The sequence below is a fragment of the Miniopterus schreibersii genome (genome assembly GCF_964146895.1).
Source record: "Miniopterus schreibersii genome assembly, chromosome: 15".
Classification (NCBI taxonomy): Eukaryota; Metazoa; Chordata; class Mammalia; order Chiroptera; family Miniopteridae; genus Miniopterus; species Miniopterus schreibersii.
Genome location: NC_138115.1, coordinates 35,378,510 through 35,393,736, shown reverse-complemented (window position 1 = coordinate 35,393,736; position 15,227 = coordinate 35,378,510). Strand labels below are relative to the sequence as shown.

At 40.5% G+C, this 15,227-nt stretch overlaps 1 protein-coding gene across 1 annotated transcript in view; it reads right to left on the bottom strand.

Moving 5' to 3' along the window:
- Positions 1-15,227, bottom strand: part of KCNH8 (potassium voltage-gated channel subfamily H member 8) — a 235,979-nt gene that overhangs the window by 27,468 nt on the left and 193,284 nt on the right. Inside the window, exon 11 of the mRNA XM_081159504.1 lies at positions 14,709-14,923. Within this exon, the coding sequence (XP_081015630.1) occupies positions 14,709-14,923 (215 nt within the window). The remainder of the gene's footprint in view (positions 1-14,708; positions 14,924-15,227) is intronic.

Sequence of the window (15,227 nt, the reverse complement as noted above, 5' to 3'; positions counted from 1 at the left end):
ACTGGGTGAGTGAGGAATAGGGCATTATTAGCTAGGTCATGGATATCTAAACATTCCTAAAAATGGGTTTGTACAACTTGAAACTAAAATGTATGTAGGACTCCTTAACAAAGAGGCCATAAACTTCTGAAATACGAGTTTCCTCCAAACCTCTCCTAGCAGAAGGGCCACAAAAACACAATTTTCCTGGAACAACCGCAGGTGGAATACTCCACATAAAGTCAGGGTTTGACATTCTATTATTTTCTCTCTCAACCCCTTTATCTGCTCCTCTTAAATACAACAAGACATTTTCAGATGGTTCATGGGTATGAATAGTCAATAAGACATTGACAATTTATACAAAGGCACTCAGGCATGATTTTAATTTTTTATTCCTAAATTCAAAGGCATGGATCCCAAGGCCTTGAAATGTAAAGGAAACCCAAAGGAGTCATTTAACACTTACCTAAACACCTGAAAAATGCAGGATGACTTGGGAGAGAGAGCTATTTACTAATATTTGGTCCATATCATTCTAGAAAGAAATGTGAAGCAAACTAACGAGAAGTCTCTTGGCGGTGACATATATAAAGATTTCAGGTTCAAGGAGCGATGTACCAAATTCAATGATTTGGGAGTTCAGCAGGTAATCATGTTAAAAGAATTTACACAGTTTAAACTCATTATATTGAGCTAGGATCCCATGCCCCTCAGTGACCCGCTTCTGATTAGGGGACAATGGCTCCTGGTTAGCCTGTAAAATCAGCTACTCTGTAATTGTAAGGAAACACAATAGCTGGTTTCATAAGATTTTCAGGATACACGCTGAGTACTTCGGTTCTGGAGCAGGTCGGTGAAGAAAGATGCTTGATTTGGTGGGAGAAGTCTGGGCATCACAACTCCCGATGCCACTGTTAAAGTGAATGCGAAATGCCTAATTTGCAGCCTGGGAAGCCTATTGTCAATTATACACTGTAACAAAAAGGTAGACAGCCCTCCGTGTCAAAGACAGTGTTTGAACCGGCATAATGAAATGAGCGTCTCTTCTTATCTGAACCACAGTGCCTCGGTTAAGCTCACCGAGCCACAGAGAATGAGAGGCCTGATACAGGACCACAATAGTGGGGTCATAGGCAGCTTCTACACTACCAAATGGATGCATTTTCTTTTTATTAAAAAAACCTTTGAAACTTTAACATGAAGAATATTATTCATTATAATATTCATACTTTTACCAGATAGTCAACAATTTCTAGGAAAGGAAGCCAGTCTCACAATTAGCAGATGTGAGGCCAAGCTTCCCATGCTAGTTTGTTGTCTTCAAAGGTGATGTGTGGAACACTGTAAGGAAGACACTATTCACTAATTATATATGGACTAAAAACAAGTCTTTGTGAGAATTCACAATGGGATTACAAGCCATTGTAATTTAGGAAGAAAGGTGTCTGATTTGGCATATTTGCTTTCTCAGTGGTGCTCTAGGAAGTTCCCAGAACAAAAATTGTCATAGGTAAAGTATATCTGATATATCTTATTTCCTTCTCTAGGTCTCTTTCCTAATAATGTTCTCACCTAAAGCATGTTTCTGTGTGTCTGTGTGGGGAGAGGGTGTCATTCTCTACTTATTTATACAATGTGTGTATTTTCTATTTGTTTTCTTACATATATATATATATGTTGAGCCTGAGTTTTTATCATAGAATAGACTTTTCCTTAAACTTTAAAAATAAACAGTGAGGAATTTAAGGGAGAGATTTGTGGGGAGAGGTGAAGCAATGATCCCTTTCCTGAAGTTGCACCATGCAAATAAGCTTTTACAGTTTCATGTGGCAACCTAGTCACAGAATGGTTATTCCCAAGTTTGGGGGAAATCACAGTGCTATCCATTGAGGAACTTCTCTTCATGACCATGAGAACAGTGAATACGGCATATCCACTTAGAATGGGCATACCTGCTTATAGTGGGGCCATTCTGAATTTACAGAACTATCTAACTCACTTACAGATTCATACAAAGACATTATTCCTTTAGTTATACACATGAAACGTATACATGTAATTCTATTCAGAACAAACCTTTCTCTCCGAGTGATATCCATGATCACAAACTATGCACGAGTGACTCCATTAGAAAGATGATGCTGTCATAACTATTTACACAAAACTTGTGCAAACCAGTTCCTTCAACTTTCCAATTTACTGGGTCGAACTTTGCTTGATAAGTTGTTTCTTTGGGGGCTGCAGGAAACTGGCAGTGTTGGATTCTTGGAAGGATTAATTCTGGCCGTAGTTGAACTGTGTAGACACACCACATTTTTTGGTAATAAGAATCCTTCCAAAATAAGGCATGTGGGGCCCCACAGAGGAAGTCATGTTTTCCCCATAAATTGCCATTAGATCCTCAGGAGGTGCAGTTTCTACTTAGCACTGGCTCTAAAGCATTGTCCTTAAACTTCTCCTCCTCTCACTCTTCGCTTTATGTTAATTTCAGAATTTCTAAACAAAAATCTACTTTTACTTGAGAGGAAGTACCATCAAAATCACTCTGTGGTAACTTAGAAAAATTCAAGAAGTATTTTAAGGTATGAATGCCCTCCTGTTTGTCAATGAATTTGGGAGATTCCTATTCTGATAAGCCAGGCTTTCATAAAATGACGGCACACTCATATATACCCAGCAAGCTGCATTCATGTGCCACTTCTCACCTTTTCCTTAAAATACTAAATGTGTCAAGTGTGCCAATTCTGTGTTTCCTAAAGGACATATTCTCATTCACGGCAAAACAAAAGCATAGTAATAAAATAAATCACATACAGAGCAAAGCCAAATAATTTAATTTGGTTGTGCACCTTTCTCATGTTTAAAAGCTTTCTTAAACTGGAATAAGAAAAAATAATGGAAAGTTAGTGCTAGAAGGGATGTGACTCAGGCTGGCTACTTGCTCCCCAACTGCGTCCTCTTGGAGCTTGATAGACTTCCCAGACTGTGGGCACCTAGGCTTAACCATGCAACTAACTCTGGCTGACGGAAAGTGAACAGAAAGATCAATGCTATTTCTAGGCCTGGCCCCTGAGAGATGCAAGGACGCCTCCACACTCTCTCTCTTACCTGACTGGCTGCCCAGGTACAAAGTATCTAGTGGGTTTTCAGTTCCAGAGGAACCTTAAACTCAAGGTAAAATGGAGCCACCAAATAGAGGAAGCCTGGGTCCCTGAATCACTCTGTGAAAAGCTGTCATCTGCCCACCATCTGTGCGTGGTGACATGGATGAGACAGAGCTCATAAGTCTTTTATTCTCCTCCTGGATTAAGTCACTGAGGCTTGGGGTTGTACGTTACAGCATTGAGCCTGACCCAGGTTTCTTAGCGATCACCTAGGCTAGAGATGAGGAGCTGGAGGCCCACGGGAGGAAAGCAGCTTGTCCCAAGCCATTCAGCCTGTACATGTAGCGAGCCGCTACCTAGCATTCTCTGCTCTTTTGGACAGAATCCTGTTTTTGTTTTTCCATATAGGATGCTAACATTTGCTACTATCAAGATGGAAGGGTGACTAATAGCCTCAAGGAAATATGTAAACTGTATAATCTGGAATATAAACATGCTTCCTTCGCACCAGTCAGACTTGAGACTGTTTACGAATGCTGGCAAAGTGCGGTGACACAGATCGGTCACCATATGCTCTGCTTTTAAAGACCTTAATCTTCCCGGTAGAACATGCAAGTGGGATTACCACATCACTAAACGCTTAGCATCTTGCAGATGTTCATCTCAGAATCTTCCTTAATCATTTTCCTCAATGACATGGAAACCAAATCCCATAAATCCCAATTTACTGGACAGAGATGTGGCTCCCTGGGTCCCTCCACCCTTATAGAGTTGTCATTATTACCGCACGCTGGCCTTCCAATTCACGATTCCGAGGTAGTCCTTCAGCTGTCCCCCTAACTTGGCAGCTTCTTTGCTCCACATTTCTGACTACTTGGCTACTATTTCCTCCCATCAAAGCTGCAGGTTTTTTTGGTGTCCTAGGATGCTGGGTTTCAATGCTGGACCAAAAGATGCCTGGAATCTGATGTGAGCGGAGGCCTCCAGCTCTGCCTGCCGAGCACAGCCTGCTCCGCGGTGTAAGCAGACTGTCTCCGCCATATGTCACCCTCTCTGCTGTCTACACCCTTTTGGGGGAACTTCACGGGAAAAGCACTAGGAAAGATGTTTATCCTAGGATTTTGTAATTTGTTTTTAATTTTAATTTAATTTTCACCAACTTAGTTTATTTACAACAGCTTTAATCATGCCACCCACGGACTCTATACTGTGACAGTTGAGTCTGCGTTGGGATTAGAGGGCTAACTGAAGAAATGTCCCACATGCCCAAGGATGGTCTGAGAAACATTACTAGACTAGCAGAGCCCCAAACAGTGAACTAGTTGCTGCAGTAAAATATTCAGAATTATTCCAACAAATCCCAGGAAATCAAATTTTTGAACAAAAAAATAACAGAGTAAAAGTATGTTTAAATTTTCTTTTTTTTAAACATATGCACAGGTAAAGTATTTGCAGATGGATTGAGCGATGTGAACAAAACTCTAAGTTAGAAGTATTGCTTCTTTCACTTATGCACTTCACCCCTCTGCATAACTGCGTGTGTGTGTGTGAGTGTGCATGTACACATGGGAAGCACTGAGGATGTGTCTGTTGGCGAATGTGATATAGCCATATTCTAAAGAGATTTTTATTTACTTCAATAAATAAGAAGGCCTCCAGTTCCTTACAGGGCTGAAACTGAGTCTGGAATGAAACACTTTTGTACATTTGAAATCATGTTGGAGTGGAGATTTCACAAATTTACTCTTGGGCATGGGTTAAGAGCCATGATGTGTCTAGCAGGCTGAAAAGCACATACTTGAATGGGAAGAATTCTCCGAGAGCTAGTCCGTGACCACAGGGTTATTTAATAGACGGACAGATTCATGAGCAAGTAAAAGCACTACTACTGGGCAGAGGATAAGTTGAATGGCCAAACTACAATAGTTCTGCTGTCTTACTTGTCTTGTTAGGGAAATATCTTTCCTGAAATAGTACTTAGGCACACTGGGTTTTTGATGAGACATGACAAGTAGTAGTGTTAAGGTTAAGGAGATTAAAGTCAGTGTTGTTCTGAAGATTCAGTCTAGCTTCTGCTGTAAATCAGAATGTGTGAAGGAGCCCAGCCCATATTAGGGGAATTAGGTTCTGATCTGCAGTAGAGTGCTTAGTGGACCAGTGTACTAGGTTGGGATTCGGAATATGAGTTTGACTTTGATTTTTTTTCAACACTCACCTGAGGACATGCTTTTTAAAAAATTATTATTATTAATTTGAGAGAGAGAGAGAGAGAAACAGTGATTGGTTGCTTTCTATACACTCCCCAAACCCGGGTTCTATTCCCGATCAGGGAAAGATCCCCCAAATCTAGGTACGTGCCCTGACCGGGAACAGAACCTGAAACCTTTTGGTGTACCGACAGTGCTCCAACCAACTGAGCCACCTGGCCAGGGAGACTTTGACTTGATTTTATACTGTTTGATTCTTTCACTAATTATGTAATCTAAGGCAGTGGACTACGAAGACACCCAGGACACCCCAGTTCTGTCATTTATAAATCAAAAACATAATCCAAACTCTCAAGAATTAAAATTTAAATTAGATGAGGTAATGTAGGTAAATCGCCTTGTTCGAAATACATACTTAATAAACATTAGCATCCTTTCCTTGCCAGTAGATATACTATTTAGTTGACAAGAGAAATTAAAACTCAATGAGATACATTTCGATGTTTTGATTGAGGCTTATTTGAAACATATGCTTGGTGTGGTTCATGGGAGATGTCATCCAAAAGTGAAAGTAGATTTTGACTGTGCACAGGGAATATTCTACCTCATTTAGGTATATAATTCACTCATATTATGTAACTAAACAATAACTGGATTTTTAATTCTGTGAGTGAATAAATTTTCTTTTCCTTTCCCCTTAAGGCACTTTGTAATCAAAAGAGAATCTGAGTTTCATTTGATGGTATATATGGTTCCTTCTGGTGTAAACTTCTATTATTCTGTGGATATAAAAATATGTATACATATAAGTGAATGAATTAAATTCTAATAAGCATTCATCAGGCACACAGTGTCTGCCACCAATTTCACTACAAAAAGGATTACAGAGATATTGTTTTCAAGGAACTTATATGTATACAACTGAATTCTCCACTGGTAACTTGGTTGAATTCTTACGATTCATTTTTAAAAAAACGTTTGCATTAAAGTATAATATACAGGGAGAAAGTGCACAAATCAAAAGAATACAGCTCGATGAATTATCAAAAAGCTCTGTGGTTCATTTTTTAACTTACATATTTGGTATGTGAAGCTTATATTCCTACGGGAACGTGTTTCCTGTGAATGCTCCGTTAACCTATTATACAGCAGGCATTCAGTGCTCATGGGATTAAGGGGGCAAAGCAAGAATTTATAGCTTTGTTTTGATGGATTAATTTACACTAAGTTTCAGCTGGGTTTTGGAGTGAGGTGGGTTGGGACTGAAATTACGTTTTCTGACCTCCCTTGCTTTCTTGCTGAGGGACTCCAGGCCAATTTTTTACCTCTCTCACCCTTAACTAGTCTCATCTAGTACATGAACTTAACAATGTGTCTCCAAGTTGTTGTGAGAATCAAATACATTCATGTTTATACAGTGCTTAGCATATAGCTTGGCTCCTAGGAGCTACTATACCATCAGCAGCATCAACACTGTCTTCATTTCATAGAGTCTTTGTCAGGAGGGCAGGGCTCTGTCACCCAGACTATAGAACTTAAATGAGGGCAAGCTCTGCACTTCTAAGGCTTAAATAACCATCAAGACTGCAGTGTCGGATGGAGGATTCTGGGCTTTCCCCAAGTAACAGTGGGGCAGGTTTGAGGATTCCTGATAGATGTAGCCTCGGTCATTTTTTGTTCTCAAGGGATGGACATTAAGTTGAGCCCTGTCTATTTGTGTGTATGCTTGTGCATACGCTAATCTGACACTTCTTATTTCAGGCGGAACATCTGCTGTTCCCTGCAGGATGGAAGCAACCAGGGAAGTAGGGAAAGAAAGACTTTTTTGTCTTGTTTATTGGATGGCAGGTGGCCTTTTATCCTTTGACTTTCCCAACCCAGTCTAACTGCTCATGGTTCAACTTGCAAACACAAGCTGAAATACTCAGATGTCATCAAAGTGGCTGATCTCTTTGCAACACATGGGTCATGCTATTTGATGGACAAAAGGTTACACAGAGGAGAATCCAGAGGAGATGAAACCTGAGCCCATTCATGGTGGTCAGTGCTTTCTGTGTGAGCTCTATTTTCTGTGTGTGTGTGTGTGTGTGTGTGTGTGTGTGTGTGTATACATATATATATATATATATGTATATATAAATATATGATGGTTTCTAAGAAAGTGTTGCTGAAATACTTGGAATCCTTACAAGAAATCTCCTTTGCCTCCAACTGCTCTATTTGAGTTGGATTTCTACTGCCTACAGTCAATGTCCTCATTCCAAATCACTCCAGAACTTACCAGGATTCTCAGGCTGGCCTTTTTGCCAATGTCCCACTAGCTTTGTCCTAAAATAAGAATTTTAAAATGTATCAGTCTGTAGTTTGAGAAACAGTGAGAGTAGCTGCTTTCTTTTGTTTCACAACTTTAGGGCATAGAAAGCCTTTATCTCTCTCAGGCCTGGGGCGAAGCAAGAGAAAAGTTCAGGGTTAGAAGGGAAGGTATATTTAGAGTCCAGTGGAGTCCAGTGCTCCTTGAGATCTTCCTCAAGGGGGAAGGAGAGGGGGACAAGACTGGTGATGATGGAGGGAATGGTGCAACAAGCAGAGGCAATCACTAAGAAGAGAACAGGGCACTGTGGGTCATTTTGCTGCAGTCTGAGTAAGTGGGATGTGTCAAGAAGTGCAAGATTAACAGCAGTCTTCATGAACCCAACACCGTGAGCATAAACAAAATACTAGGCGTTGGGGACACCGATCGAAACACTCTCTCTTTTTTCAAGTACTAAGTCTGCGGCAACTTCTGAACCCACCAGCATTTCAGAACATAGATAAAGCTGGGAAAATGTCAGAACATAAAAAATACTGGATGCAAGTAAAATGTTCAGGCCATTACTTACTGAGCTTTTCCTATCACACGTGACACTGTCAGAAGCACCATAAAAGTGTATGGTAGGTAAAACCATTCACTACAAGGTATTATTTCTAGGAGGGATTTCCGCTCCCTAAGAGAGAGTATTTAAAAACACAAAACTGACAAACAGAACACACGTTGGGCCTGGGATGGCAAGGAAAGCTGACGTGATAAAATGACACTTGAGTCCCTCAATATGCAATTTTCTATGAACAGTGATCTCAGAAAGGTGCAGAATTAATTATGTTCTCTTATTGCACAAGGCAGTGCCAGCAGATGCACCTATACACAGGCTACTCTTGAAGAGCTAAGCTTATATCTGGGCTGTCAGATCTGATTTTTAAAATTATTACTATTCGGTAAATCATTTTCAAGAAAAATGGTTTCAAGCAGCCCAATCTTATTTTAGACTGAAATGAGACTAAATTTAAACCAAGTCTCTCCTTTGGAAATCTCTCCCTTTTCAGTACAATCTTGAATTAAACTGTAATACAGTCACATAGGAGGCGAGTGATGTTGGCAAATCACAGACTTCACTTGAAAGATCTTTTCAGGCTCATTTTTTTCTAAAGGAGGAAGCATGGACTCAAAACTCATGGATATAGAAAAGCTTAATTACACAAGAAATTGTCTAGTGCCAAGAGGTTCAAGTGGACAGAGCTCAACAGTGAATGAGAATTAGACGCTTTTCCCAATGATATTTGCATTTGAGATAGAGGCTGCATTCTAAAAACATAAAACTAGAAATGAAGATTCACCTTTGCATATTAAAGCATGGGGTCCAGACCCAGATAGAAATATAAACTTATATTCAGATACCACTAATGCCAATGCCTTGAGAAATGCTTGCCCACTTTCCATCATAAATATATTACAGACCCTACACCTCACAGTTTACCACTAACGGAAACAGATCTATGTATTAGATTTTGATGAAGTATTTTCTAACCATAGATAAGCAACTTTACTAGACCCTGGAGGTTTCCACATGTGAATTTATTTCACCCCAGAAGTTGGTAGCCTCATGCCCCAGGCAATAAAAATGAGGGGAATAATAGTTCAGATTGATTTAATGGGTGACAGTATTGATTCTCAACTTTCCAGGGTATTAGTGTTATAATAGTACATCTATTTCTACCAAAAAAAGAGTTAGCTTTGGTCTGAAGGTAGATTCTTTTTCATCTTAACACATCCTATTATATCAAACCACCTGGCATAATTACACTAGATTGCAAAGTATTTTCCCCCCTATTATTCAGCTTAAATTTGTCCTATGGCTTCTGAAAAACCTCTTGTCCTGAACTTAGGGGAAGTGAAAAATAGCTGTTTTTCAATTTAGCTGTTCTTTCAATTTGTCTTTTAAATTCTACTATTGATATTCTCTTTGGCTTTGTGACTTCTAAGAAATATAATTCTAAATTCCCTTAACTTTTCATTTTAGACTCCATTTACTAGCTACATAGGCCGCTGTCTTCAAGACTTTATTCATTTTCTCAAAATTTCATTTAGGTACCAAGTCCAAGTAAACTTTTTGACATTTCCTCATTCAAGCATTGAATATATACTACATGTTGATTCTGCATTAGGAGCTGACTTAGGCATGGAAGATATAGAATAGAGCATGACAAAGCCTTTATGAAGGAGAAATTCTGGCAGGAGAAACTGACCATGAACAAGAAAATATACATATTAAAATAACTTCAGGTTTTGCTGGATGCTATGAAAAAGATAAATAAGGTGATATGACAGAGGATAAGTGGGAGAGGTAAGGACAGAGGAGTGGCGCTGCACGAAGAAGGAGTAGCAGTGCAAAGGCCCTGAGGCAGAAGAGGCAGGCAGGAGCCTGGCACGCAAAAGGAAGGGAAAGAAGGCCCGTGTGCTGGAGTAGAATGCTGGGCGCAGGATGGCATCAGGTGTGTTTGAGAGGCAAGCAGGGGTTGGATGCACAGGATCTTGAAAGTCATGGTAAGAAGTCTGGATTTTAACAGTCCATGGGGATCCATTGGAATATTTTAAGCAACAGAATGACATCCAATTTATGGTTTTGGAAAAATGGCTCCTTAGCCTTGAGGAAAGAGGGTGGTAAGGGAATGAGAATAGAGGCAGGGAGAACCATTATATCACTTCTCGTTTGTCATGGTCAGAGAGAGATGTTTCAGCACCTACTACACACACACACACACACACACAAAAACACACACACGCGCGCTATTCCCATGGGCTGGTCGACTCCTCCATTAGGATAGTACTTTTACACTCAATTATGTTTATTTATATATGTCTTAACTAATGCATCTGACCAATCTGGAGCATTGGCAATTAATTGTGTTTATGTATGCATTTGTTTAATTTGAGGGTCAAGACTCTGAGATATTTAATTTTTTTTAACTACACTTTAAGCATGGTGCTTGATATAGAGTGTGTGTTGTTGGGGATTAGAATACAATAAATGTTTAAGTTTTGAGCTGCTATGGGGTCAGCACCATAAACCACTCGAGTAGCATCAAATATGTCAAAAGTGAAGAAAAGCTGCTGAAAGTGAGTGGTCCTCAAAGACCCCCTTGTCTCCACTTCAGGGACCTTCTCTGAACTTCGGAGGTTTCTTGTGCTATTTTTGGAGATGGGAGTTCAAAGACCTTCACCTAGAGGTCACTGACCCTCAGGAAACTGAAGAAATATTCCTCCCTATGCTAAAGAGGTGGGGAGACTGAAGGAGGAGACTATTTTCTTATGCTGGTCAGATTATATGACAATAGTGGAAAGTTGAGGAAAAAATGAGGAACTCAGCACATTTAAAATACCATGGGTTTCATCACTGAGAAACCCCTCAGTAAGGTAACACTGGAAAATTTATCATAGTTTTTCAACAACCATTGCCATTCATTGCTCCGCAATCACAACCCCACCACTAAGTCAGTGTCTTTTGTGTGCAAAGCACATAAGATGTTTATATGTAGCCATATCAATATCTGATCTTTAATGTATTAGCCTTAATTAATTTTTGAAAAACATATTTTAGATACTTTAATCATTTTACTTGCTTATCACAAATTCAAAATTCTTATGTTAAGGCAAACTAAATTTCACAACCAACAATACATGACTTTTTGCTAAAATCAGTTTTATAGGGTTTACCATGAGAAGCAGTGAAGCATATTTCTCATAAATTGCATAGAGAGAGATGCTCAATTAATCTGTCATTACTGGCCATTCAGGAGGGCAAATATAGAAAATGCACTGGGTGCATAAAATGCATAATTAGCAGGAGGTCAAAACAGTGCTATCTAGTCTTTTCACAGACTTAGAAAATAGTTTATGCATTTTAATGATTTTTCCCATGAGGATTGGATGAACTGTCACTCTAACATGTAATTTACCACAGTTCTAGTTGTCATATCTTACTGGTACATGCATATTTTAGTTGTGACTATTTCTTAAAATGCTTTTTGGTATTTATTGCAAAATGGGTGGACTATCAGTCTCCTCTTTACCCAGATGTTCTGATAATTCTCCATGTCACCTGATCGGTTGTAAGCGGCTTGGGGTAAAAGGTGACATCTAGAAGGCAAAATTAGAAAGGCACAAGACAACCAAGAAGACAGCTGAGCTAATATGTATCAGGAACAATGGGGAACTTGGGGATGAAGGGAGAGCATGGAAGAGAGGACCGGAGAGAGGCAAGAGCAAAGGGGCTAAACAGAGTGGCAGAGCGGCCTCATGGTTTTTAAGAATAAGGACACTGCATAGAAAAGTTATTTATATTATTTGCATTTCTATTATGCACATAGTCTTCCCTCTAGAAACCACTGACCAGCCTTCAACAGGGCTTCAACCGACGGAAACCCTGTGTGACTGGATATTTTTGCTTGCGTGTGCATGGAAATTAAGAGGAGCCGGGCTCCTCACTGCCTGACTCCAGATCAGAGCTGCAAACAGAGCATGAATCCCACCTGCGGTTCCATCAGCACATAACCTCCCCTCGAAGTGACAGTGTGCTTGCGAAGAGCACGAGGCTTTCCCTAGGGTATGGAACGATGGGGAAGACATTCTACATTTACCCAGTCTTGAGAAGGCACAGCAGCCCGGGATCTTGGATACATATGTATATGGAAGTTTCAAGTGATAAAAAATTAGGAAATACAAAACAATAAAGGTTTCCGAGATAAGCTTCAGCTCCATTTGCCCTTAAAACTGTAGCTCACAGGGAGCCCTCTGAAAAGAAGCAAAATTTTGGTTCCAGCCATATTGCAATAAGTTATGTTGAACTAACACCCTGGAAAAAAAAATAATTATAAAGCTGGATGAAATACAGGAAAGAACTGCTGGAAAGCACTGGAGGGCAAGCAGCTAGGTGAGACTGGAAGGGCTGTGATCCCCGAGGAAGAAAAGCACACCAGTGTGAGCAGCAGAGTCGCCCAGGTATTTTCCGGAGGGAATTTGCTCTTTCATCGTGAAGGGGGTTCGAGTAGACTAGAAGGGAGCAGTCAGAGGGTGAAGGTCAGGTGTGGCCAAGGCAGCTGCGATCGGAGGGACAAAATCCCAAAGGGGAGGTAACTGCGCTAACGGGGTACACGAGGAGCCACAGGCCGGCGCAGAGAAACTCAGCGGAGGGCGGCGGCTGGGAGGCAGGGCAGGGGCCTTGGTGAGCGTCTGGGCTCTCAGCTACTGTCCTGGAAAAAGCATGTTTCAGGACTAAGGGCTGCAGCCCCAGGATAGGAGAAAAACTGAGTGGATCAGCCTAAGAGCCTGAGAGGAACGACGGGCAGAATGAAAGTGATTTGCTGGTACACACTCTGCCTGCCAAAAGAAAACCTATCCGATTTGGAGGAAAACATTATAAGCATTCTTTCATGAACCACATCGACATTTAAACAAAATTATGATGTCTGCCAATAAAAAGGGGCCAAATGACAACAAACCAACCCAAGAAAAGTAACAATGAAAACAGTCCCGTAAGCAACTCAGATATTAAAGTTTTAAAATCACTATGAAGAATATTTCAGCAAATAGAAAAAAAGGAGATATAATTCAACCAAAGATAAGGACCCTTCTAAAGTAATCAAATAAAAAAGTAGGGGCTGAGAGCCACTATGTTTCATTTGTCTGTGCTGACAAGTGTTGGCTGTTTCTCCCTTCTCTCATTTCTCCTTCCCCTTTTGGCTGCTGCTACCCCCTAGCTCACCTCCACTCTTCAAAAACAGTTTTCACATTAGGCTGTTATGGAGAGCACAAAAGGCACCTGCGGTTTTAAAATTTGATCTATTGAATGGGAAGACATGAAAAGTGTCTTCAAGAAGAAGAGACAACATAGCTAGCAGAACGTGTACAGATTCTAAAATGACAGAGACCTGGGCTCATACATCGTCCCTGCCACCTACAATTTTCTGTGACCACGTACCAGTTAGTAACCATTCTGCAGCAGTTTTCTGTTCCATAAAAATTGATTCGACACTTACCTTAACAGGTCATTTTAAGCCCTAAATGAGATGCTCTAGACAGGCAGAGTGCTTAGCACAAATGGGTTCCCAATAAACACTGACGCCTCCTTTGCTGTTTGCTATCGGTGGAGAGAAGCACACATTCAAAACAAGTCATCTTGAACTTCAGAATGGGATCCCCTCTGTGTATCGACTGCCACTGGATATCCTCAGCCCAGGTGAACGAATGCACAATTTGGAGTTTTTCTCTGCCTTTCAAAGTGCAGAGTATTAATAACTGACAAAATGTCTACATGGTATGGGTTAGTCAAAACAATAGCTTCTGAAGCCCTTAGGAAAGCAATCAAGTGTTGCAAATATCTGGGACGAAGCTCAGGACAGCAGAAAAGGCTTTTGTTGTTACAGAATGCTATGCATGCTCTGGCCTGCCTCTCAGCAATCACTGCTATTAAATAATTTGTCTCTCTGACACATCTAATGAAGTCATGTTCACGGCCAGCTTAATCACAGGATGCAGTATGGTACATATTTGGCCAGGAAAGCTGTTGGTATAAACTGGAACATGCCACAAATATATGATTTCAGAAAAAAATTATAATTCGAGTGTGACAATTTTTGGCTTGAATCCTATTTGTGTGTATTTGGTCATGTTAAGATAGACTTTTGGTATCAGTTAACAAAATAATTATTCCCAGGCAAAATTCATGTGTAGGAAGTGGAGTACTGAACAGTTACCGACACAGCAAACTCTGAACCTTATACTGTATCTGGACATTTATGTGGAGAAATGTCCAGATACAGTATATCTGGCTAAATATTATATCGTTGAAATTAATTCCAGTTATAAGCACAGGAAAATAAAGAAACTGAGTTAAAGAGAAGTCATTGTAGTTTCTAGGATGTTGATAACAAATTCCAGGTTTGACTTGTCGCCCATTACTTACTTGCTCAGTCGGTGGTTAAACAGTCCTACCTTACACATTCAGAGACTCTATAAGGGAGGTCATGACCTGGGCCTTTACTGCTGTGAATGATGCAGGGCCCGTGCTGCTAGGTCTCAGCGCTGATTAGAAGTGAGACTTACATCGCTCTCATGGCCTTCTCGAAGGTTGTACGTGAGGTCATGCTGAATGTCTTCCACGAATTTGTGGGCGTACTCGGGGTAAAGGTCCAGCACTTCAAAGAGTCCTTTGAGGATGATGCACTGGAGATCACAGTAGGTCAGAGCCTTCACATCTGCATTGGTCTTGATCACTTGGTCCTTAATTGATAGATTTGCTCCAATTAGATCCCCTTTTCCTTGAAAGGGTGAAAAAAGAGACAGGTCACTTTAAAGAAAAACAAGCTTCGGGCCAGAAACTCGGTTTGTTCATTCCTCCGAGGTTACATTAAAAGAAGTGGAACTTTTATCTGGTGCTGGGGTTTCTTCTCAGCCTTGGTAGTGTTGAGACCTGGGGACTGATGTTGTTTTGCTGGGAGCTGGTATTCTGTACAGAGTAGGGTGTTTAGCAGCACCTCACATCCCCCATTCCCAGTGGTGACAACCCAAAATGTCTTCAGACATTGACAAATGTTCCCTGGTGGGCAAAACTGTTCCCAGTTG